Source organism: Anolis sagrei, chromosome 2 (genome assembly GCF_037176765.1).
Source record: "Anolis sagrei isolate rAnoSag1 chromosome 2, rAnoSag1.mat, whole genome shotgun sequence".
Classification (NCBI taxonomy): Eukaryota; Metazoa; Chordata; class Lepidosauria; order Squamata; family Dactyloidae; genus Anolis; species Anolis sagrei.
The window spans coordinates 227,777,298-227,804,818 of NC_090022.1; the positions used below are offsets into that span (position 1 = coordinate 227,777,298).

The 27,521-nt window shown below is 38.5% G+C and overlaps 1 protein-coding gene across 4 annotated transcripts in view; it reads right to left on the reverse strand.

The window, feature by feature from the left end:
- LOC132767329 (transducin-like enhancer protein 1) overlaps positions 1 to 27,521 on the reverse strand; it is an 83,691-nt gene that overhangs the window by 49,270 nt on the left and 6,900 nt on the right. For 2 of the 4 annotated variants that reach the window (XM_060762154.2, XM_060762156.2), the window contains exons 5-6: positions 9,681 to 9,743; positions 8,549 to 8,623 (exon numbers count right to left, since the gene is read on the reverse strand). In XM_060762154.2, the coding sequence (XP_060618137.1) occupies positions 8,549 to 8,623; positions 9,681 to 9,743 (138 nt within the window). Of the gene's footprint in view, positions 1 to 8,518; positions 8,624 to 9,680; positions 9,744 to 27,521 lie in introns of all 4 variants that reach the window. The other 2 variants (XM_060762153.2, XM_060762155.2) reach the window with 1 other exon arrangement.

Consider the following 27,521-nt stretch of genomic DNA (forward strand, 5'->3'; position numbering starts at 1 on the left):
TAACTATCAACTGCATTAACTGCAATTACTGGCATACAAAAATGATCATAAGCAGCAATACAGACTGTAACATACATTCACCACAAATGGAAGAGATGGATTACAAGAATTTCCTGTCTTGTCTAGAAATCCTTGGTTCACTCTGCCAATGAAAGGAAGGAAGTAGCATGGCTGCTGCTCAAAAAACTGCATGGGGTGGGCGGGGGGATGAGGTACAGCTTTCAGATGACAATAATAAAAAATGTCTATATTGCAGGTTCAGCTCTGTGAAGCTTCTAAACGAAAATGATTCTGGTGAACTTAAATATTCCATCCTGCTGCCTGCATATTAAAACAAAAATTTAATATATGCTGTGCATCCCTTATCAAAATCAGGAATGTTTTATATTTTTAAATTTTTATTTTATTTGCAGTTTGAAATACCTTCATTTGCATTTGTGTACATAAAGAGGTAACTTGGAGATAGGATCCAAATCTAAACATGAAATTCATTTGTGTTTCATATAGATCTTATACATATATCCTGAAGGTAATTGTATAAAATAGGTTAAATAATTTTTGTTCATAAAACCACATGTATACACACTGAGCGATCTTGGCCATCCATGAGGACAATTTTGGAGCAGTTTGGGTTTTGGAATTCAAGGATAAGGGATGCTCAACCTGAATTTATATGATTTTTTAAAATCAAGCCTAACTATATTGCATTCAATGACGGTCAATAATACTGTGGAAGGAGGGGATTATGACGGGACAACAAACAAAGGTGGACAATAATTTCACCACATTTTCCATACCCTCCTCCTAGTGATAGGCTCATTATCAAACCGCTCCAAGCCTTCGGGCAGTGGCGGTATATAAATTCAATAAATAAATAAATAAATACAGGTATTGTAAAAAAAAGTGTGCAGACTTCCTCTTCCAAGCATAGCACTAAAAGCCAGAGTAGGCTAAAATGCAATTCAAGGAAGTAAACAAATGTAAGAATAATTCACCATCAAATTTGTCAGTTCAATTTGGTTGTGTGACTTTTAAATTACATTTCAGGAGCTCACAAGATACCACCATAACTTTTGAAGGGATATCCTGAGAAATGTTTCAATATGTTTCAAAGCCCAGTCTACGAAAACAAAAAAGGGAAGAACGGCCATATAATAATAATAATAATAATAATAATAATAATAATACTTTATTTATACTCTGCCACCATCTCCCCCAACGGGGACTCAGGGCGGCTTACATAAGGCCAAGCCCAAACAACAAATTACAATAAAATAAAACGCAAATTCCAATAAAATAAACAACATATACAATAAACAATATACACAAAGCATTAAAAAAACAGTAAACCAAACATAGTGACAGTGAGCGGGCTGCATGCACATAAAATGATTTAAAAACTCAGGGTGAGACAAAGGAGCAGAATTATTTGTAAGGGAGAAATCATTGAGAGACAGGGTGATAGACAGACCTTCGTACGGGGGGGGGGGGGTGTACTCCTAGGACAAGAACGTTGAGGGGAGCAATAGCTTACGATTATCTGACTACTCTCCAAAAGCGCAACGGCAGAGCCAGGTCTTGAGATTCTTTTTAAAGGTTTCTAAGGTAGGGTCTTTCCTAATCTCTCCGGGCAATGAGTTCCAGAGTCGGGGGCCACAGAGGAGATGGCTCTCTCCCTTGCACCCACAAGGTGAGTCTGAGAAACTGGCAAGGGCAAAAGGAGGGCCTCCCCTGAAGATTGAAGAGTTTGGGCTGGTTCATGGTGAGAGATATGATCACGAAGGGCAGCGGGTCCCAAACGGTTTAGGGCTTTATAGGTAAGAACCTTTACCTTGAATTGGGACCGGAAAGTGCACGGCAGCCAATGGAGCTCCTTAAACAGGGGGTTGACCACTCCCTGTAAGTTGCCCCAGTTATTAATTTGGCTGCTGACCGTTGGATAAGTTGTAATTTCCAGACCGTCTTCAAGGACAGCCCCATGTAGAGTGCATTGCAGTAATCCAGTCTAGAGGTAACTAAGGCATGGACCACCATGGTCAAGTCAGACTTCACGAGGTATGGTCGCAGTTGGTGCACAAGTTTTAATTGTGCAAAGGTTCTCCCGGCCACTGCCGACACCTGAGCTTCAAGCGTCAGCGCTGAGTTCAGGAGAACCCCCAAACTGCGGACCTGTGACTTCAGGGGGAGTGCAACCCCGTCCAGCACAGGTTGCTATGGAGAGGGGGCTAAACAGTGGGAGCGAATGTGAGCAGGATTGGAAATTAGAAAAAGCAGGGATGGGAACTAGGGAGGGTGTCTCAAAACAATGATCTAACGAATAAGGGGCCAAAAAGGGTGGACTTTCTACCCTAATGCTCGGGGGTTTTGAAACCTGTGGGTGTGAACTCAGCCCAATGACCAAAGGATGGATCAATGGGTCTACAAACACATTTCTGAAGGTAATGCCCCAGTGCTTTACTCGAGGCCCAAGTAAGAGTAACTCCTCCACTAGCAGTCTGTCTTCCAATGAAATGAGAAGATGCATGGAGTGGTCGCAGGATTGGTAGCCTCTATAAAGCCATTCAATGGTTTTGATCTTCACTTCTGACCAGCTTACAGATAAAATTTGGGATAGAGAGATCTGGACCACTCTCTTTGATGTCCATTTGCCTCTGTTCTGCAACGAGTCTGAAATTTTCACAGCCAAGTTATTTGTGCTCAGCAGATGTTGACAATGAAGTATAGTCTCCAAAGTTTGTTCAACAGACTCACTTGTTAACTGTGCAAGACAAAATTTGTCTTTTTCCTGACCCGTCCTCCCCCCTCCCCCAACAGCCTCAATTCCTGACTTCTCATCTACTTTCTGCCCCTCAAACCTATTTCTCTCCTGGCCTTCTGCTGCAGCTAAATCCTCATATGCTAGTTACTAAGTGTCTCCCTGCATGCGGTCATGGGCAGACACAAGATAGAATTGGAAAAAGCTCAGTTCTATGGTTTGAAATTAAAAAGTGGTTACAAAGTTAAACATTCATAACTGAAGTAATGCTATGTTTGCTTTTAATTGCACTGGAATGTTTTCTAGTATAGGCCAGGGCTTAAATCTTCAGGGATTTTTTTCAAGTTCACTTCTGTGGGGAAAAAGGAAGTGGGGAGGAGGAAAACCAAGGCCGAAACCTGAACTTTGTATACACAGCAAAGTATGTTTAGCAAACCAGATTTACAACATTTACAACAACCAATGCAAGTGAATTTACTTAAGTTCTAGAACAGAGAATCGAAACAGAGCAACATAACAATCTGAAAACAGCTTTTAGCAGAATCCCCAAACAAGAATCTGTGAGAGATAGTCCAAAACAGTAACTTTTCAAGCTCTGCTTTTTCACTGGTCAAACAAATTTATCTTAGGTTCCATATGAACATGCTAAGGCACTTCAGGATAGGCAAAAAACAGAAGGCTGGATGTCTGTTTCTGTACTTATATCACCCATTACCAGACAGCTTTGCTTGTAGTACAAACTTAGTTTCACATTTAAATATAGTAGGAATGTTGGAGAAAGAAGTAGAAGATTATAGTAGAGGATTGTAGAAACACATTATCAAGCTCAGGTATTTTATGAGCTTGAGATATCTGGTCTCCCAAAAATTTCATTCAATATCTTCTCCTATGTCTCAACCAGCAGAGCATTCACTGAATACACTAAGACTTAAGCCTTTTGTCTCATATATTGTGTAGCAGGCACCTGATGTTATTTTGTCCTCCTACCCACCCCCATTGTCTTTAAAACAAGAACAACAACTCTCAGACTGTGGATTGCATTTGACATAAAATACCAAGTGCTGCCGAGGATCCCAGAAACCACTCAAGGCAAGAACTAAAAGGTTGCAGCATTACTTTTTTGCTTTCACTTCCCTTTGCATCCATATTTCTATTTTACAACAAAACATGCACCCCAGTTATTTATAGGCTTTCTAAAGATTAACTGCATGCTCATAATAAACCCTCAAGAGGTTAACCTCATCCTCTTAAGCTTCACACACTACAATCTCAGAGATAGCTGGCAACCACCGCCAAGTAGAGGAAAAATAATCCAGCATCGTGCTAATCCTTTAGTCAATCACCTCATGCAATGATGGAAAGCCGTTTGGAGGCCGACAACTCAATCTGTCTCACAAGTACTGTCAGTCCAAGAGATACATTTCACAGAACCATTAGCAGCGCACCTCAAAGGGGGGCCAGGGGAAACCTGACACCTCTCAAGTATCAAATTCTTTTTGAACAAGCTAAACTGAAATGCCCTCACAGACTGCCTCATTCTTGTGTTCGACACTTAGAAATGTTTTCACAATTCATCAAGTTGCTTTTTTTAAAAAAAAGAGGCCTGACAATCTGCACAAACTGTATATGGTGATTTTATTGGCAAACAGTGTGGTCTAATTACAACTGTCATTCACATTTCTTGGCATGCACAACTTTTAATTTTCCAGCCTGTTGCTTAACTATCTTCCTCCTTCTTTCTCCAATCCCTTCAAATTCTACCAAGATAATCCACTTAAAGCCTTCATGCCATAATCTAGATTCTCTCCACTCAAAGGAAAATCTACTTCCATGCCCAAACATAACAGAAGCAGAAAGGGGGCCACATTAAAGCATTTATGTGCACAGCTTGCTAAGTCACTACCTCACTTACTTTTTTTAATAACTGGAGACATTTTCTCCATGTCCATCAAAGATGAACACAACTGCCTGCATAAGGAGTGGGATGTACATATTCTGTCCTGTCTCTACTCTGTGCAATTTGTTCCCACATACCCTATTTCAGCTCTCCTTCCATGGCAATAATTACCAAGTTGCATAACTCTGCAAATGGTACTATTTGGATAAAATCAATATTGGAGATAGATGTATTTTTATAGATACTGTAAAACAGAGCCCCCACCTCAAAACATTTACTTAGTGTATTAATGTTTCCCTTATTTCAAAACATGTCTATTTTTCAATAACTTCTCATTTTTACTAATTGGAGGCTTGTTCTCCCTGCACACATACATACACACAAAGTCATCTTGTCTCCTAATCCCTGTGGCGAGTGAAAACAAAAATTCAGCCTTGCCTCTATAGTAGGTTACTCTCAACTAATGGGGCAGAGGAAGAATTTAGCAACAATTATTTGAAATGGCTGTGCCATGCCAGGAAGCTTAGCTTTTTAAACAAAAATCAACGTAACTCTTATTGCAATTCTACACATCTATTGGGGATCTGCTGAATCTTCATCCTCCAATGCATTTTTTCTGCTCCCTTGCCCTTTCTACTTGCCCTTACTTTCATGGAACAGAAATACCTTTTAGCTGCGTTAAGCCACTGGCTACTTGATTGTGTTTCTAATGTTGGAGAATGCACCAGCCTATTTGCATTTTCAAAAGAAGCCTTTCACAACCTTTCACGCTCACAATGAACGTCTAAACCGTTAAATTGCTATTTCTTTTATTAGCTTGAAAGACACTGCAGTTTAAGAGCATGGCCTCCGCAATTGTTCTTTACACTAAGTTGGGTCCCTGAACAATACTGACAGCTGCTATCAAACTGGGCTGCAGTTTACTTTCAGTGCAGCTGCTGCTTGTAGGAACAGACAGGCTCCTGATGCCTCCTCCCCTCTGGGGAGACAGGCTGACACAGTGCATGTTCAATGAAGAGGAGCAAAGGTCCATTGAATTGTCAGCCCAATTTTATGCTACTCCAATTTTCCAGTGTGCACACAATCCCTTTCAAACAAATCAAGCATATGTCAGAGCATGAAACTTATTGTGCAGAGTAGGATAATTATTGATATATACAAATGTGCAGAGAAGAAAGAGGCAGAGGGAATCCCTTATTGGACCAACTTGGTGGAAATGTTTTTAAAAAGAAAGAAAGCCGTAGCAGTAGTAGTGAGCTTTGCAGTGCACAAGATTATTCTTCAGGCTGTAATAGAATTGTCAAATCAGCTGTGCTGAGGAGGGAGAAGGGCTAGACTAGGGTAGTTTGGGTTAGACAGGATTGCATGTAGCATTTATGAACACTCAATGAAAACTGAAGAATATTTATACTGGCAAGTGACATGTCAATTCCTCAAGTAATGTAAGGCTGTAATCCTCTATACACTTACCAAGGAAGCAACCCAAGAGAACATGGAAATTATCTTCTTAGTAAATTTGCAGAGCATTGCATTGAATGAGGCAAAAACAGCACCTAGTAAAAGCTATCCTAATTGAACAATTACAGGTTTTCAGATGAGATTAAAATGCAACTTGCTTATGAAAGCTAATGGCCGATATCCAATTGCTAGCCTCAAGTAAAACAGCCCAACTGAATCAATTGCTGGATGCAAAGTCAACAATTATGTAGAACTGACTGATTCAATGGGTCTTTTTTGGCTGAGACTAACAACTGGATTTAGGTCAATGAATGACAGTCTGATTCTTTAAAAATATACTATTAACAGGGAAGGGTAGAGGCCGCAAGCCAGGGCTGTGTGAATGGAGCTTGCAAAAGAATAAGGATCAGAGTATTGTTCTTTTGGGTCAGGGACTGCATCTTCTTCCCAGGGAAGATGGATCACTTTAGAGCAAGTATAAACCAGCCAGGCATGTCACAAAAGTGTCATGTACCAAGTGTAAAACTTCATTTTCTTTTTTAAAAATGTATTTCCGCTGTTTTGTTTCTGCCTTATGTCTCTGTAGCTGCAGCAGAGATTTCTTCTTACATGATGCCCATTATCCAGAGGTGCTTGGTGAGTGGTGAGCTTTTGAGCAGAACTTTTATGTCAAGAACTTATCAGACAAGTGAGGGTTGCAAAGACAGCAGGCAAACAGAGACTTAATTACTATTTTTAAAGTACATGATTGGAGAGGAAAGGGAGAGAAACAAGGACCTGGTTTGAAAGCAGGGGATGTTTATGCAGAGCTAATCTGTCAAGTGTAATAAAGCAGCTTGAATAAAATTTAAGCTGAAAATCCACTGACACTCCCCATTGCAGGGAGGAATAGCTATTAAAAGGAAATGAAGGTCACCCTTCCAGTTTATTTCACCTAATTGACTGCCAATAGCTTACCACAGGCAAAGCAACAGCAGATCTACAATTGAGAAACTGATAAAAGGAGAGTTTTCAAGCTGAGGCTCATTCTTTTAATCCTCCCTCGCTCTTATGGGGCTTTTTTTCCATCTCCAGTTGGGATGTAATTTTAAGCACAGATGGATTAACTGGTCCCATTGTCTGTAGACGTCATTGGACTATGGCACTGTTAATCCATACAGCAGCATGTCTAATTATCATTACAAAGTGTCTGAGGCAACTATAAAGACCAGCAGGGCATCTTCTCACAAGCAATTAGCATAAATTGATAAATGAATAATTTGAATCTGCTCAAGGCACTTGCATATGAATAAAATCAGAAGGAAGAGAAGCACTTCTTGTTTCAGCTCCTTTTGCTTACTATGGAAAGACAAAAAACCAGATTTATTGTTCTTGGACATAGTAACAGGACTTGGGGAAGTAATAGTGCTTATGAAAATCAGTAGAGCAAGATAAGTTAGTTACCTGGGATTAACAATCACTCACAACTACACACTAGGACAGTATTCACACATAACAGTAAACTATAAATTAACATGACTTAAACAAACGACCATACACTCTGAGCTTTAAACTCCCCCCCCCCCCCCAGATCATCAGAAGAAGTTTGGAAATATTCATTTCCGCTTAGGCATAGATTTCTGTTTGCCAATAACTGTTGTCGTTTTAAAAATCCCAGCTTCAAAAATAATGGTTTTAAATTAAGCTCCGTTTATTGGTCCAGAAGACATGATCAACTGTGGTTAAGTGAAATCAAAAACTTCACAACCATTTCTTTCAAACTAAGAAAAGCAAATAAACATCTCCCATTGCTTCAGAAAGTTCAGATGTACCAAAGGAGGGAAGAGGAATGGGGAGAACCACCAGGCCATCAAATGCAATGAAAATACTTTGGCAATCTCAGTTTTGACAGCCCTTGCTTTTGCTACTAACCAACTACCAAGTGCCAAGGCACAAAGAAGAACAAAATTACAAGTCTAAAAATAAATTTTAAAAAGCAAATTAAATAAAAGTATGATGAGAATATACAGGTCCAATCGGGTAGTACGAGTATCCTTTATCCAAAATGATTGGGACCAAAGGTGTTATGAATTTCAATTTTTTTTTTCAGATTTTGGAATACTTGTATGTATATGAGGTATCTTGGAAATGGGACCGAAGTTCATCACAAATCAAAGGCATGACTATCTCAGCCATGAACGTGGCTGATTTTAGAGTATGTTGGAGTCCAGAATTCCAGAGAAAGGATGTTCAATGTGTATCATCTTACAAAATGTGTTTTTAATATTAGTACCATTTGAAAGTTGTGCAGGTGCCAAAACCAATTATTTTTAAGAATTAGTCTTATGTATCAAAGCAGTTATAACACATCAAATATTAACACATTAAAAATATCAAAACAATAAGAAAGAAAAGCTGGTTATACACACTGTAGGAGGTAGACCTGGAAGGCCACGTACCCCGATGATGGCATTCAGCTCAGCCATGGTCACTTGTTTGGCACGTTCTACAGCTTGAGCCACTTGCTGTTGATGCTGGAAAGACAAACATGAATTATTGTAAGAAAAATATTTAAAATAGGAAAGGAATTTTCCTAAACTGCAAACTAGTACTGTATAGAGTTCTCTGTGGCAGAAGAAGATGTGACTTGCCATTTAACAGTTACAAACTTAAAAAAATGCAACTCTTCTACAAGTGAAGATATAAATACTTTATCTCCTGTATTCACTATAAAAATTAAAAAGCCAAAATCCAGAGCATCGGAGATATGCCCAGTTGTTCCACTTGCAACAGGAGAGGATAAACAAACCACATGCTTGGTTTGCTTATTGCAGTGTCTACAACTAGCAGGACCAACAACCAAGAGAAAGAAGTCAAAATTTGTTCTTTGCTTGCTTCTCTGGCTCACAGATGGCATGGTTGGGTTTTTCTAGATACTGTACTAAAAATGTTATTACATAGATGACGTGTAGTTTCAGGGGTACCCACAACTCTAGTAGCATAGAACTATGTTAATTCACCCTCTAAAGTGTCAAGGTTTTAAAATCACAGAAGCCTGTAGGCTAGAGACATGGTAATATTATTTTTATGAAACAGCAATTCAACAATAACCACTGAAACATGATCCTCCCTCTTGTGTCTCAATTAAAATTATGCATCAATATGGTCTCAGCATTCTTATTTTATATTGTATTTGATTTTTCTAGGAATCATACTTTACAAATGCCACTCAAGCTTTAGAAAGTTGCTATTAAATGCCGGCATTTTTATTTACATAGAATTTAACAAATGGCTAGATTAGCAGCTGCCAAGATAACATTGGCATTAAAAAATCTTGATAATCTTTTAAAGTCTGCCTCCTCCTGTGTTGGAAAGAATAATTTTGTGGTTGAGCTATTTCACCAGTTATACAGTTGGTGTATCTCAGCTCATCTGCTAGACCAAATTAACAGGGGGCCTGCATACTTCAGTTACAACAGATGTTCCTCACTCTTGTGAATTTTAATAAAATTAACATCTTTAAAAATTAACTACTTTACAAACAAAGATGCAACATAATTTCACTCTAAACAGCTGAAGATTTGTACTTACTTCTTGAGACAAAAACGGGATGACTTGTGCACAGATTGTATTCAATCTCTTGGCAATTTCTGTCTATAGAGGAAAAGTAAATATTTTGATTAAAACACTAAAACTATTATTATTATAAAAAATTAAAGCAGCCCAACATTATATACAGTGCCTATAGATTATTGTATAGTTAATCAGAACAGGGCTCAATCTGATCAAGAACATCTGTTATGTCTTCAGCCCTTCATCTCCCCATATAAGAGGACACAAATCTATTCTTCATTAAATAGCTCATTAGCAAGTAAAGCACTGGTTAAAATCCAGAATGAACTAAAGGCGTTTAAATGGACAAATCTATTGCTTTTCATATGATTAGGCCACTGTATGAAATCATTTGTCACAAAGGTGTCTTCGTAACATTGCAATAGAAGCTGGAGGATAAAGCACCTGAGCAAATGAAACTTTTAGATAAATCAAAGCATGTCAATAAAAAGCATTCTTAAAATAAGCAGGTTTTGCAAATCTGATGCACCCAACTAAGTTCTTATTCATATAACAATGTTATACTGTATTGTTATTTCCATCCCAAGCAAACTGGATTCATAATCTAGAAGACAGTAGACCATATATTATGTCTGAATTTTAACAGAATTATTTTGGATTTTGGATCAATTATAAACCGGCTCATAATCCAGGAAAACTATGACAAAAGCAGAACATACTATTGTTTATTCCACTTTCATTTAATACTAAGCATTATGTAAACCTGTCATTTCATTGATTTCTACTATGTATCCTGCCCTGTCTACATGTATATGAGGCTACAAACAATCCTGACTTCCTTTGAGGACAAACTATGGGAGAGGAAAAATAAGTAACATCTTTGGGAAGTACTTTGGCAGGACTGGAAATTGCCAATTCTACTCCCCAAAATTTGGGTGAATAGAGGGAACAATTCATTTTGTAGCCATAAAATTCTGCAATCTGCACTGGGTATACCATGGGAGGGGCAATATTCCTGCTACCTTAATATTACAATAGTATTACAGTACATGATAGGAAGGAGAAAAAGGTAGAGTATGGCCCCATCTAGACTGCCATATAATGCAGGTTCATAATGCAGTTTATGAATTATATGGCACTCATATAATGCATTTACACTGCATTATGAACCTGCATTATATGGCAGTGTAGATGGGGCCTATGGCTAGCATATTCCCTGGGCCATGCTGCACCTATCTCTAACTTTTCCAAAATGGACACAGGTTTGCTATGAGAAGTAGCCCTGGTGGCCAGAAACAATCTTGCCCCCACTTCGTATTTCCATGTGGGTTTTCACTGGTGCTAAAGTACCCAAAAATTACTGGCAATATTTGGTGTATCATTCACATGTTCACAACATTTTCTCATTTTGCTTGGCAAATATAGGAAACTGCCAGCATTCTACCATATATCTCCAGTCTGAAGGGCTATAGCAAAAATAGTCTGCTAATATAATATTTGGCTATAAAGACACTGGTTTAATGCCTATAACTTATTCCATCTAAGGGTCAGATAAATTACCATCAACTTTAATTCAACACATGCATCTAAATATACTTCATTTCTTTCCCTATCTGTAGCAACCCAAGATTATGAGTGAGTTAAAATCTCTAGCTGCTAATAAATCAAAGCTTCAGTTAAAGAACTAAAGGAAATCTCACAGAATTTCTTTTGAAAAACAAAAACAAAACAAGTGCTATTCCAGGAATACTCAACAGGCTGAAATTCAACCTATAAAGGAAAAAGAATGAATGAGTCCCAGCAGGTCAGCCAATCAAAATATAAGTCATGGTTTAGAGACATGCCATATAATATAGACAGCATTAAATCTTTGAAATGCCTGTCACAGTCTCAAAAGTTCATGCAGTATTCATGACTTTCTGAGCTGTCACCAGATTGACACAGCTTATCGTTAAGATTTCTGATCTGCAAATATAAAGAGGACAGTTAAAACACTGAGGGACAAAAGAAACAAGTCCTTGCAGATAGAAGATACATCAACATTAATTGGCCACGTCTCTGTGGCTTCCTAGCAAAACAGATTGCTGGGGCCAGGGCCTCACGTGAAAGCCCTTCTGTTTGTATGGCAGCTTTCTGTGGAGTAACTCAAGTGGCCTTAATTGTTTATGTTCTTAATGCAAGGCCTCTCAAACGCATTCATTTTTAATAGCAGGCTTGAGTGTGGGGCCTATCTAAGAGTGCACAGCAATGCCAGTCATTAGTCTTTGCTATCAGCAATGATGGCCTTTTGATTTATTTGTAAATGACAACCTTCCTGGGGCCCTAGACGTGAGTGATGCCCCCCCCCCCTTTTTTTCTTTCTTTCTTTCTTTCTTTTTTTTCTTTCTTTTTTTTTTTTTTTTTTTTTGAAGCATCATGAAAATTAACATGTGGGAATTTGGACACATTTTGCAAGATGAACTTGTCAGTGAAGAATGCCTCCTTATTTATCTGTGTGTGTGGGGGGAGGGGGGGTATCTTTGTATAACCTCAAGTACTTTCACCTAAAATGGAGCCACCTGCAAGGGCCACCGCCCTTTTGTCAAAAGTTCATTACTGAAGTGCGTTGACAAAAAAAGTTCACAACAGCTGTAAATAAGCTCATCAGAAATCTTAGCCAAATTAATGACTCTATATGTACATTTTTCCTCATATTTTCTACAGGAGGTTGACAAGAGGTGCACAAATATTTAAAATTATGGGTTTTTTCTTTTAATTATTTTTTTTCTAAATAACTTACATTAGTTACATACTTATCTCTTGTAAGTTGAAGAGGACAGAGGCTTTTAATCAGAATGTATGTGACAATCTGCCTCTCTGATACAATATCTCTGTTTCCAGCTAACTCCTTTTGGTTAATGATCATCACTGCCTCAATCAATTGTAAAGTTTTGTGTTCCATTTCCCTCACACTCCCCATCCACCAAAGCATACACAGGCACATGTATACCTGTGTAGGGTTATGTGCACAGCCACCAACTGAAATAAGACTCCATACCACACCTTAGATAATGTTCAACGTTTTGCAATGTATTTCAGAGTACATTTATAATTTTTCTATGTAGCATAATTATTGGCTGAAGATGAGATATACTTGATAGCCCCTGCTTTCGAAGGAGACTTATTCCAGAGAGCCAATTCCTGTTGTTTTATTTCTTCTGTGTGAAAGGAGTATTGTGATTTCCTCATTTACCCTGGACTGAACTTTTGGTCCTGATAAATAGCTAAGAGATGTAAATTAGAGCTAACCCAGTCTGTTTGTGCAAAGCATATTTTACTAACATTTCGAGAAGAATGCTCAAAAGTGTTTGCAGGAGAACAGTTATTAATGAAGTGCAAACATATTTCCACTGTAGACCAAAACACCACCAATTCCCTTGATGGGAAAGCAAATCCAATGACAATAATGCTATACAGGGAGAGGCAGCATAACTTCCTTTTTTAAAATGTATTTAAAATGCCATTCAGTTGGTTGAAGACGAAGTGGAGCGCTAGTGGTAACGTTCGAGAGGCGGGAGTATTAAGTTTTGTCCTGACACAGTTCAGTCGCCATCATGTGTTGGAACAGTGAGGAGTATGCTTTTGCCGTTGAGGCCTATTTTTCGAGCAGATTTGGAGTGGCCGGCCTGCTCTCCAGATTTGGCCCCTTGTGATTTTTTTTCTATGGGGTGTTTTGAAATCCCGTGTTTATGTGAACCGTCCAAGGATTCTACAAGATTTGAATACCAACATCCAGGAAGAAATTGCCAACATAACACCTGCTATGCTGGCAAGAGTCATGACAAATGCCAGAAATCGGTTTACTCAGTATATGGAGAATGGGGGATGTCACCTACCTAATTTGATCTTCAAAACTATGTAAAACAAAACTTTAGGTATGCGCCTACATTATAAAAAAATTCTGATTCATACAATGGGTTTTATTAAGTTTTGAAAAAAGGATGTTATGCTGCTTCACCCTGTACAAACCATTGGTTATCTGTATGTGTTTCCTTCACAAGGTAACACTTTTCAAATTGAGTTCACTTACATTTATGAGGCACTATGTGCTCACAGTTGGAGCAGAGTGGGAACTCTCCCATTCTGGGATGAGGTGCCCTCCTGTTTGGTTTACAGGCCACCCATTTACAGGCCACCCTTAGTGCAAGGGAACTTTTACTGCTGAAAGCATGCTCCTTTCCCATTCCCTTGAAGTGGCAATGCATTGGCAAAACAGGGGTTATAAATAAAGGTCAAACAAAGTGTGAAGAAGCAGCGGTTTGGGGGCAAACCTTGGCTATTAGCAGCATAAGTCCAAAAAAGTTTTCTGACTCTGTTTTGTTGCAAACATGGTTGCCCTTCTCAAATGAACAGTTTTAATAGCAAACACTGAAATTTCATAAATTGTCAACAGAGCACTAATAAAAACAAAGGACAGTATGGAATGTATTTGTCATACAAGTGAAAAAACTTTTTATTAACACAGTTGGGCCTCCATATCCATGGATTCTGTATCCATAGATTCAACCATTCGTAACTTGGAAATATTCAAAAACTACAAAAACAAGTACACCTTGATTTTGCCATTTGATATAAGAAACATCATTTTACTACGTCATTGTATATATTGTAACTAGAGCATTCACAGATTTTAATATCCGTGTATGTGTGTCTTGGAACCAAACCCCAGAAAATACCAAAGACCCATGGAATTAGTATTCCTGTACTCCATGGTCCTTTTGAAGTGAGCTGCTGATAGCATTTATATCATGCAGTCCTGTTGGGGGAGGGTAATAACAGTATTACATAACTCCCCAACTCTTGTGAAGATACAAGGCTTGATCCTTTTCAGTACCTACACTCATTCTTTGGAATGCTCTCCCAACTAGATTGGCTTGGATCCTGATACTGTATTGTTTGAGAGGCACCATGAAAATGTAGCATTTTAACAGATGTTGACATCAAATGAATACGTTTTTATCCTTATGATCAATCTGTTTTATAAATATCTATCATCCCAGTACAGAAACCAATGTAGCATGTAAATAACTTATTCTTGCTTATTGGAATTCTGAATGTTGCAAAATACATACCTTAGAAATGAACAGAATATAGTAATGATGCTAACAATTACTAAGCAACTTTCTGGAAAGATTGATCTACTTGTAGCATTCATTTTGAGAGATTGCCTAGTCAAGAAACCAAAACAGCCAATTGGAATCTGTGTCAGGTGTAGATCATTCCACAATTAATTGGTCAAGAAAAGTCCAGTTCATGTTTTACTAATCCAGAAAACTATGGTGGTTGAACTTAGCCAGGCAGCACTATAGGTGTGGTCTTCTCCTACACAACAGGCTACAAGCATGTGGGTGGAAGTTTTACCTCTTACCTGAGACACAAATGCAACACACTCCTCAGGCATAAGTCACTTGCACTTCCTCTATCCTCTGATCTTTCAAGTTCAAAGCTGCCCCAGAAGTTTACAATCTTTTCTCCCACTTCCTGGCAGAGGTACCAGGTGCAGTTGTAACTTCCATAACCTCTGGACTAATTATTATTTTACGCAGGCTTGACAGCTATTAGATCTCACTCATTCATCAGATATATCTGCTAGATTCATTATTAAGGCTTACTCATGGGGGTATAAAGTTGCCTCTGCCTCTCCCTTATCATAGCAAGAGGGAGTTCTAATCCCCAAAAATATGTTTGCCAAAAGTCATGATTTTATCTCCCTGACAATAAGCCATAGAAGGTTTCCAAGTATGTCATTTTTAAAAGGCTAAGGTCTGGCTGCTTACACAGGAAATGCAGCCTTCTAACCCCTCCATAATCAGCCACTTTAATGGGCTATAAAAGGGTTGATTAAAAACAAATCCATACGCTAAACAACGTACTGGCTCCAAAAAGAAAAGCAGCACTGTTGAGGGGAGAAGGGGGAGTACAAAAGAGATGGGGATGTTTCAGAAATGCCTAATAACTACAATTATGACTCCAGCTTCTGCAGGACTATGAGGTGTTTGCTCACAATTAAAAATAAAATCCCCAAATACAGGCAATTTTAAAAAATTAAAATGACTCCCTAGGGTACTGTGAAATCATCTTTGTAAGAAAGAGGGAGAGTAGATATGATCACCTAATTGAAATTGAAATGATCCATTTAGCTTAGCCACAGAATCAGCAAGCCAGTGGGTTTAATGCTCTGGACTTGTGAGGTAGAAGGCATAGCAAAATAGAGCTGAAAACTCCATCTGAATGGACAAAATGTTCTTCTTGTCATTTATACTGTGTAACAGTAATCCACCAGGGAATAAAGGTCAAGGCTGCACTTTTGGTCATTACTGAATCATTTGAGATGATCTGTGGTGAGGAAAATCGAAGGCTGCGACTATGCAGCAAATGGCTTGACCTCAGACCAATTTTTGTCTCCATCTGTCTAACAGACATGAGGATAAAAGCTCTTTATAGGGTGTTCTTGGTTGTGTTTTTTTTTTAAACCATGTTGCAAGCCAGGAATCAGTTCAATATAACATTAATCAGGGAATGTAGGCTTTTCTATCGCAAAAATACATTCAGATTGTTATTCTTTATCACCTAAAATATTCCCTTCTCTTTGAAGTCAATTCTCCTAACTTTTAAAAGTTGTTTATATACAATAATTTGGATTCAATGATCTCACTCTAACAAAGGAATATATTTCCTCTTAGTGCACTAGTAATTGGTGGATGTGGGGAAAAAGAAACAAAGACAGAGCAACTGCCACTTTAGAAAGTCTTCTAAAGAGACCATAAGGAAAAACACTGGAGAGTTGTAGTCTTCTCAGTGGAAACAGAAGGATCACAGCCTTGTTCAATGTGATTTTTGATCCGAACTATGTGTTTTAAAAGGTCTTTTGAGCTCAGAAGAAATATCTTCAATCCAAACCAAAACATTCAAGCTGAAGAAGAGATAGTTTTAGAAGAAAACTTGACAAACTCACAGAGTCTAGGAACAACATGTCTCCCTGCATTAGTTGTTTAAGAATGTGAAACAAGAGGTGCAGTTGCATTCATGTCCTTCCCACAGTCAACTGGCCGGTTATTGGGTGAAAAGAAGGTTGAACAGCATGTTTGTTTGTAGACAAACATGCTTAGAGTATATTCACACTACTATGTAGTCATTGTACTCATATATGTAGCCAGTTTACTTTTAAGAAGCTGTAAACAAAATAGCTAAGGGAGTCCCTGTCTTGTTATGAACCTGTCAAGATCTTTAGGTGGCCGTCTAAAGAATACCAACAGCTGCAGAGCTCTATTTGACAAACAAGCTGAAGTGGTCTTTCTGCTCTTTTGCTTCTCAATTGCAAAAATGCATTCTCCTCATGATAACTATTTGGGAATTCATCAGAAGATACAGGTAAGCTACAACTAGAAGTGGGAATGTGAGTAGCACACAAGGGCTGGAAGTTAATGTATACATATGTCTGAAAGGGGCTCTGTAAGCTCATTTGCCTGACCATGGTTACAATGTTTTGGTGACTGGGAACCTTGGCAAGGTTAGTTTCCTGCATTCAACCAAAAGCAGTTACAGGCCTTTGTATTCATTGTGCAAAGGTTCTGCTGACATATGGGCACTGGGATAAATTTTATCTGCCCAGTCCTATCTCCATCCCCAGCATTAGCTCTACAGGTACACAGGCAAATGTCCAACCAGGACTACAGCTGCAACCAATGCTAACTCGCTCTGCATTTAGGAGTTGTAGTCAACTCCAATCTTCATTGTTTTCTGAGGCCACATCTCTTCAAACTAGCCTTTTAAATGTTTTGACTAGTTTATGGGTTTCTTTAATTGATACAATTTCATTTGTTTTTTTATTGTTCCTTGCTTTAGTGATGTTTTTGTGAGCAATCTTTAGTAAGAAAGTGAGAGTAATATTCAACACATAAATAAATAGATAAAATGAGATATTGAATCACAAAATATTCTACTGTACACAACCATTATTAAATTTGTTTGCTGCCCCACTCCCCATGACATCCCCAATACACATGCATTATTTATAACCTTTTATTTAAAACTAAATATGCTAGCATCTCATTTTGGCAGTGACAGCAACACGTTAAGAGACAATGTGCCATTTCAAAATGTTTAAGCCCCCACAGTATATCAATGTCAAACAACAGCATGTCAAACTAAGATTCAATTCAGGTAAGTGCCACTGCCAAATGTTCTTGTTCCCAGACGTGCTTTAAGATTATTTTTATTGCGTAAAATTTAATTTGTTCCAACTCACGTCTCCATGACAACATTGGCTAGCCCTGCAAATCATTTGGGTAATTGGATATCTTATCTCTCTATTGCTCTCAAATCGAATGATTCTGCTAGAATTGTAACAGCCAATCAAGTTTACAGGCCTCCTGAGTAATAGACTTAGAAAAGTACCCACGTTCATCTCCTATTTACAGCCATATTAACCATTACACAAAAAGTCATAGAAGGTGGCCTTCATCTATATTTCAAGTTATCAGTGCTGCCATCATTAATATTGTCATCAACAGAAAGGGGTGGAAAAACACAATCTAAATAGGTTAAACTCAAACTGATAAACAGACACATATATCCATTTCAAATGAGCTTTGATCAGTGGCTGTCCAAACATATTTGCAACAACAGCACATCACTTCAAATTTCCTGAGCTTCTCACACCCAAAATAACTGTGCCTTCACATATTATAAATGCATATTTGCATATATTCCTCTCCCCAGCTAAGAATGCAAATATGTCTATATCCTTCCATTTTTATGAATGTCTCCATGTAGTTTGGAGTGTGTGAATATGAGTACATGCTGAATTTAAAGAGGACTCCCAACTGCATTATGCTCTTCTTGTCTGTCTCAATAAGTCATTCACAGTCTGATTCACAAGTCAGTGGAAACCAGAGTAATTTGATTGAAGCAGACTTAATTCTCTTAACTGGTTAGTGGATGAGACTGTTAATTGTTCACCTTTTCATTTCTTTTCAGTCTATGAGCTCTGAGCTTTCTGCTCTCTGTCAGGGCTACTTCACGCATGATCAGTTTCTGACAATGGCACCTCTTCCATGCAGGAAATTGTGAGTAAAGTCACATGGTGGGAGCCCAGACAAACCTCTTTTGCCATTTCTCCAGGTCAACTAGGGATTCCCAACACGTGTGTGCTTTTGATTTTTTGTCTTTTTCTATGCACACATTTCTGTGATTGTAACATGGGTACATGAAGGCCCTACCATGAAGCAATATATGCACAGGAAATATATGAAGACTGCATTTCTTTTTATATAGTGTACAACAAGTCAATGTGGTATCTCTTCCCAACTCTCTCCAAATAAGCTCCCATATGTTTAACTATATATTCAGCAGAAGTAAATACTACTACCCCTATTAAAGTCGTTAGTGGGCTAGTAGATCTCCTATGCAAGTCCCAGTCATATTGGGATCTAACCCCGATTCCAGTCTTTCTCCTAATAATCATCCTATGTCAGGCAATATTAATCATGATTTCCCTTAAACAGGAGTTTCACAAGAATAACAACATTTTTCTATCTAACTCACAGGGATATTTTCTTCCACTCTAAAGACTGATATATACAGAGAGTGATTTATCATTCATGCCATTCAAATGAATATAGAGCCTTCGCTTAAGAATATAAATGTTGGAGCAAGGTAAAGCAATGTGATATGCTTGTTTCTTTCATTGAAGATGAGCATTCAGATATTCAAGATGGGTGGAAAATGTTTCTTCACACAGTGTATTATGAAACTGTGGTATTTACTACCACAAGTGGTAGCACCACCTTGGCCAGCTTTAAAAGGGAATTAAACCAAATCAGGGAGGATAAGCATATCAATCACTACTAGTTATGCTTCACATAGTTTCTTAACACCTGGCTTGGCACATCTCTTCATAGAGAACATGTTACAAACAAGATCTGTTACCTTCTTCTACAAGCAAAATCTTGTGTCAAACTGTTTGCTAGCAAACCAATAAAAACCCAACAGAACCTGCACCTGAGTAGGTATCATCAGGCCATGTTTAAAAAGTGTACGAATGGGTAAGAGAAGCGCTGCCAGAAGAGGGTCAATTCTGTGAGCCTATTCTCACAACTACTTTGGTGTTGCTTGGCCTTTTGTTTATGTCAATGTGAGATTGAATTTTCCACCACAAGCACAAAATGGTGACAGTGCTCACTGCAGCACATTCACACACCCAGTTTATTTCAGGCACTTTCAATCCAAGCGGAATAAACTAAAGAAGGCCTTGTAATCGCCTGGAGGAAGGGGGAGTATGCCTCACCCCACATCTTTTAGGCTTAGCTGAATGCCATCTTGACCAGCCAGCAAACAAAGACCCCTTTTGCTTTGCTCGCCTTCTACAAAACTGAAAGCTACCTTTGTGTTTTCGTTCACTAATCCATAGAAGCCTTTCACATGGCACAAAACAGAGGTTGCAGCATTTTGTTCCTTAAATCAATTTTCCTCTCAGCCATCCACTAGATGTTCCAGCACAGAGAAAGAACAGTCCTTCCCTTCTAATTCAAAAATCCATACTGCCATTGCCCTTGCAAACTGCTAAACAAGCAGTATTGGCAATTCACTTGTGTTCTGTAATATATTTACTGCAAATCCCAATGGCTTGCCTGCTAATGCAGTATTCCATTGTGTCTCTTCTTGTCAATACAATGACTGGTCACCTTACTCCATAAGCAGCTTTGACCGACTGTTTACTCAAGATATCAAAAGGCTGAAAAACAGAACCAAAAAAACCTCCACTAACACAAGGCTTGATTTTCTATCCAGTAATTTTTGTAAGCATTACCACAAAGGGCGGACATTTAGCTGACCATTTCTTTCATCAACCCAGAAGAGACATGACACATGACAGATAAGCCGTGCTCTAACTTTAATCATTTCCAATCAGTTTAATTGTTTAGAGTGCCTTGATTAACCAAGGTAAGGCTGTAGGATAAGTACTTCTCACATACTCAGCAAAAGAGATCATTGCTCTCACATTCATAGGACATGATCATATCAGATGCTTCTCCCTGAAATTTGGGTTGGATCCAAATTGATAGGGACAACGTGTTATCTGCAATGGGAACATAGTCATGGTTGGCTATGCCCTTCAGCAGAATGGAGAGCAATGATCTCAAACCAAATGTAGCAGATTGGTTGTAGAAGAACATCCCCTTTTTATGGTTTCCATGCCTCAGAATATTTATCCATGATGCTGTAATGTAGGGATGGAAACACTAGTCCTTCATCTAAAACAGTGGTTCCCAACCTTTTTTTGACCAGGGACTACTTGACCAGGGACCGCTCTCCAATATTAGTACCAAAAGGGTTACAAATCAGTTTGTGATCAATTTTAGGTTTGGTTTGGTTATTTGGGGTGCTGATTAAGAAAACTGCATTGGATAGACCACATAAACTCTAGTTTCTGGTACAGAACATATGCCATCCAGTAGTCACCATCTGTTCTCCCACAGAAACCCATATTTCATAATCTAGAGCTGATGTAGTAGTAGTAATTTTTCGTGGGTAGTCAGCCTCTCCTCTGCCACAATCCCCATTGCCTCAGAACTATGAAAGGGTTTCATGAGACCAGTCGCTCTCATTGCTGTGTGGTTTCAAGGCAACGGTGTAGTAAAGTTGAGGACACAGACCACATTTTCATTGTTGGAGATTGCAGGTTGGGAACCACTGTTCTAAAAGATCTAGAGTGATCCCTCAATTGGACTATAAATTTATTCACCTATTGGTTTTGTTTGTTTGTTTGTTTTGTCATGTCAGGAGTTACTTGAGAAACTGCAAGTCGCTTCTGGTGTGAGAGAATTGGCCATCTGTAAGGATGTTGCCCAGGGGACACCCGGATGATTTGGTGTGTTTATCATCCTTCTGGGAGGCTTCTCTCATGTCCCCACATGAGAAGCTGGAGTTGACAGAGGGAGCTCATCAGCCTCTCCCCGGATTCGAACCTGCGACCTGTCGGTCTTCAGTCCTGCCGGCACAGGGGTTTAACCCACTGCGCCACAGGGGGCTCCTATTGACCTATTGGTCAAGTGCCTATTTAACCCATGGAACATAAAGCAGAGTAGTGCTGGAGATTCAGGAGGGAGGGTAACATGCAATAGAATTTTCCCATTGCTCTCTCAGATATTTGGTTGTTTACATTGGGAGAATAGATGGAGTGCATATGATGCCAACTGGCCATGATTATGCAACATAGGAAGAAATATTGCACAAGGTAGTACAGGATAAGTTCTTGCACAACATTCCAAGAAGTACTTACACTGGCATAACCAGCATATTTACATTGCAAACATTATTCCATACTGTCAATTGGGTCTGCCACAAAATGTCTAGTTTTCTTGACACAATAATCAGCAGTTTAGTGTTAAAAATTAACACATTAATAACAAAGAATCAAGATGTTCAAAACTCCAGAAAGCCGTCCATATCAATAATTAAATTTCAAGCAATAGAAGCATTATCTTCAAATCTGTTTTAATAATAGCTTACTTTTCACTGAGGCTAGCAAATCTGTATGTAGCCTATACTTCTTTAAGCTACAGACAGGGAATTACAATACAGACTTCTCCACACAAAACTATCTATCTTTATGTAAATCTAGGTAGCTAGAACCCTGTCTTCCTAACATCTAGTTTAACATGATAGGGAATTCAAGCATTATAAACTCTCCCTGCAGTGTAAATTAATGCCAACCAGATTCAAGTTTATAACCTCGGTGAGGACTGGACTAACATTTTCATTCCTTTCAAAATAGCCCTGGAAAATCATGGAAGCCTGCTAATTCCCACTGTGTTTAACCCACTACTGTAGTCATCCACTACTGATCATGCAATGAGCATCTGTGGCCGGGGGGGGGGGGGGGGGGAATCTTGAATACACGAGTTTTTCCTTAAAAGAGAAGATTAGCACTGTTAGCAGTATGCACCGCTTTTGAAGCTGTAATTATTTGGAAGGGAGAAGGCAGGAAACCAAACAGAAAAACGTAGAAGGGCAGAGTGACAAGCTTGCCTGAAGGCAGGTCACAAAGATCATAGCAATCTACCCAAAGCAGACAAAGGCCCACCTGTCACTTTTAGGATGGCAGGGACTCAAACACTGTGGTAGTTTATATAGTCTGTCAGGGAGTTCAACAGTGATCAATCTTTCCTTGGCTGGCTGCCACTGAACAAAGGCTAATCTTACACCTAAACAATTTGGGGTTTTAACACACAAGAAGGTTTACCTTCTGGTTTATTCTGCAGGCCAACAGAAATGACTGGTGAGAATGATGGACAGAAGGCTTCTCATACAGCTACAAAGATCCAAGAAACTGTGTCTTGGCATCACATTCGCCACAGTAATGCCTGCTAATTCTGACTGCCATAATGAGTAAGTCTGTTAAAATGAAATATTGGCTTAAAACTCATAACCTTTATAGCAGTTGTCTGGAATGATTTACACCAGGTTTAGATCAATTATTAATTGTGTTTCAAGAATGCTACCTAGAAAAGAACCTAGCTGTTAAATGCCACTTCTGCCCTCACCTACACAAAACTGTGAAGGTAATTGAGAACACTACAAATTAGGATGTTATTCTATATTCCACAAATAACGTTATACATAATATGGAATACTCATGTTATGTTGGATGGAAAAATAAAATTACTTATAATTAAGTAGTAATTCTGATTTCTTCTGGCTTTGCTGAAAATGGATTTCTCAAGAACAAAAGTCCATTTGAGGAAGAATTCCACTAACTTAAGGGCTTAAGGCAATTTTTGCCAACTCTTCATTTTGCTTGGAGTCATAAAGATCTGTTTCAGAAGGACAGAGAACAACCCAAAACAATCAGGGACAGGGGAAAGCAGGTTAAAAATGGAAATTCCCATGTAGGATCTTCCACTGGATCAAACCAGTTTTACAATCTCAAAAAGCAAGCTAAGCTATTATATATACTGCAATAGGCAGAAATCCACTTGTATCAACATATCTGGGCTAGGGGGGCTACATTAGTCTTCCAGGAATGCTTGCAGGGGTGCGCCCCCCCCCCCCCAACACACACATACACGCAATACATTTTCTTCCAATACACAGAGAAACAAATAGTAAAGGCTTTCCCCCCAAATACTCTCCAGAAGGACAGGGGCCAAAGAGACCAAAGATAATGTTTTTTGTGTGTGTTTACCAAAACCAAATAAATAAATAAAACCTATTTTAACCTAGCTTCCCTACAAATATGTTGGAAATATTCTTTTCAGCCCCTAGAAGTCATTTTGGAGCAAGAAATATTCTTGAAAAAATATTGATTCATCAGGGAGGGGGATATAAAATTGCCCTGGGGACATCAGATTGCCAATCTCTGGTATTAATCTTTCAACCAATGTGGTTAATGGTTTGAGAATTGGACTGACTCTGGAAACGAGGTTTTGAATGCCCACTTGGCCACTGAAACCCACCAGGTGACCACAGGCAAGTCGTACACTCTCAACCCTAGAAAACAACAATATTTCACCATGCCTGATATCTAAACATTCTGATCCTGGAAATATCCTCCCACACATCGCAAGATGTATACGTATTAAAGGGACAACAAGCTGAAACAACCTAATTTCATATTAGAAAATCCCAAATTTGAACAATATTCCACAACTTTTTCTCTTTTCTCTATAAGGCAAGAGACACACAAGCAATTCAATAGTCAGGATTCTGGGATATACATTTTGATATTTAGGCCTAAATACCAGATTCCACCTGATATTAGAAGCTAAGCAAGATCAGCTCTGGTTAAAACTTGGACAGGAGGCTCTCAATGAATACCAGGTGCTGTAATCTAGAGCAGTGTTTTGGACATCAGCTCCCGGAAATCCCAGCCAGCTTGCCAGCTGCTAGGAACTTCAGGAGCTGAAGTCCAAAACATCTGGAGGAGCAGAATTTGAGAAACACTGGTTTAGAGCAGTGTTTCTCAAACTCTGCTCCTCCAGGTGTTTTGAATTTCAACTCCCAGAAATCCCAGCCAATTTATCAGCAGTTAGGAATTGTAGGAGCTGAAGTCCAAAACACCTGGAGGAGTAAAGTTTGAGAAACATGGTTTAGAGGAAGGAACTAGCAAAACCATATCTGAATATTCCTTGTCTGAAAAGACCCTACGAAATCCATGGGTTCACCATCTGTAAGCAGGTCAAGACCTTCTTCTGCCAGCAGGCATTTGAGGTATATTGCTGGGGGAATATGCGTAAGATTTGAAAGTATGTGGTAGGGGAGGGGTTAAAGGCTATCTTAAGCGTATTTATTATATTTTACTCTGTTTTTTTTTTTACCTTAACCCACACAATATCATTTGTTTTAATTTTTTTGTATTGCTCTTTTTAGTCTATGATCTAAGTGTGGAATAGTTAGCCTTGAGTCCACACAAGGAGAAAGATGGAAGTATAATTAAAGTAAATAATAACAACAACTTGACATAAGACTTGAAAGCACATACACAGGATAGGATTAACCAGTCAATCATCACTCTCCTTGGCCAAACCTCCTCCACTAAACTGCATACTTTTTCAAGACCACTTAAAGTAGTTTAAGAGACCCTCACTACTGATCTGTACATCAGAAACTAGCTCCATGATGTGTGTCTTCTAAAAGGAGATGGGTGTAACAGGGGAACAGGAAAAGAATACAAGTCCATACTCACAAACAAAACCTTTTATTTACATGTCTTGAGGTCACAAAGCCAAGATTAAACATTAGAAGGACAGTCCAAATATGGAAGGAGCCACTACAAAAGCAATAAATAATTTTCTCCTTGAGTCATTAGCCAAGATAAATTGCTTAACCATGTTAGCAAAGTAACTGCAATGTTTACTTTGTCTAAGTTTCGAGAAACAAGACCACAGGGAGAGGTCTCAGAAATCATTCATACATAGATAGAGACACACATAGAAGAACTGGCTTCGTTAACACTAAAGCTCAGTGAAAACTTTTCACATCACAGCCGTTTCCAGTTTTTTTTAAAAAAAGATGTTGTCAGATATGACAACTTTTGTGTCCCCTGATGATGCCTTGCTAAGCATTTGGTTATAAGCCATAAAGCAGGAATAATTTCAGCCTGTCAGGAGTCTAGCTAATGCCCAGTTTCCCTCTAGAGAGAATTCCTGTCAAACGTAATGAGAGCTCTGAAGGCCCTCTCTCTACAACATAATGAGCACTTAGGCCAGGCTGGTGATCAGCCAGCAAAAAGCATCAATTTGAGCCTGGCTACACCCTCGGGGCTACACATCACCAGTTTTAATAAGAATTATGATTACTCTCTACCAAATGCCTAGGAACATACTGTCCACGTTTAAAGTCAGGAAAGTTTATCCTAACTGTCCACTCACCCGCCTCCTTTTCTTAAAGTCTAAGCTTATCAAGTCAGGCAGGAAAAATCCCCTAACAATCCACCCTTTGAAAAATATTGCTCAGGTAACAAGGGATTTATTTAATTCTGCGCAACTGAAAGCAACGATACAACACTAGTTTGTATATTAAAGTAAAAGTTTATCTACTGCTGTATACAATATAATGAACATGGAAATTCCTACTTAGTAACAACATTGTTTTTGCAACTTTCTCTTCAAGTTTATACTCCAGTTTACACACATTGCCTACAAATTACTAAAACAGAAGAAAATAAAACTGGTTCAATAAGTTCACACATGAAGGCTAAAAGCAAAGACGTCAAATTAAATTTTGTTGCTTCAATCTTTAAAAGTAAACTCAGAGTTGATTCTCTTGCTCCAAATTACCATTTACTTCAGTTATATTAGAAGATTATTATTTATTTATTTAGGGAATTTCTATCTTGTCTTTTTCCGTAACACAGACCCAAAGCGACTTACAAACAGAATACAAACATTAAAATCCTTCAGTCAGGAACAAATAGATAAAACCATAATAAAACAACAATCAATAAAAGTTCATGTGTGAACTTATTTCACTTAATCAAAACCTTTTAGAAAAAAAGGAACAATTCAACTAGAAAAAGATGTAACAACATGCTACATTTAAACTCCCATTTAGTAACAAGTGTGTGTAAATAACTTAGACATTTTCTTCTACCAAGATAAAAAATAGTATTTTCTTCTACCATGAGAAAAATGTAGTATTTTATTGCCATTATTATTATGCCACGACAAATATGTTTTCAAAATTAGTATGTATGCAGGTAGAATACTAAGAGTGAAAAGAGAATTAAGAGTTTCTTCTTCCTAAGTCCAGCAACATATCCAGAGACTATAAGATACATATATAGATAATTCAAGTGCATTGCCTATAGCAAAGAGGAAACCACAATAACTGACAGTGTGCTGTGGTAACTTTGCATTACCAAAGACAATATTTTCAAATATGACTGTCTTTATAGCCCCACCAAACCCACCCTCCAAAAATCAAAGGGTTCAGAGTTACAAAAGCAGAATTCAGCACTGAAACACACTTGCTTAATGGAAGCCTTTGAATATACTGAAGATGTGAAGCCTGAACTAATCAATTTCTTCGCTGTGCCCTAGCCGGTCAGCCATGCTCTTTAATTTAATGAAACAAGAGTTTTAGATGAAATAGCACATATACATCAAGAAAGAATTGTATTGTTGCACTTTGAAATGTGTCCAACTGTGCAACTTCATCTAATGATAATTTTTTAAAGAGGCCATCGATTTCTGAAAGACTTATTGTACCAGCATCTTGATGAAAAAGTGGATGTCAGCATATCTACAGAATACTTACACCCTGCCATTAATGCTTTCTTTGGCAGACAATAACTACTCAATTGAAGGTCCTTTGGGC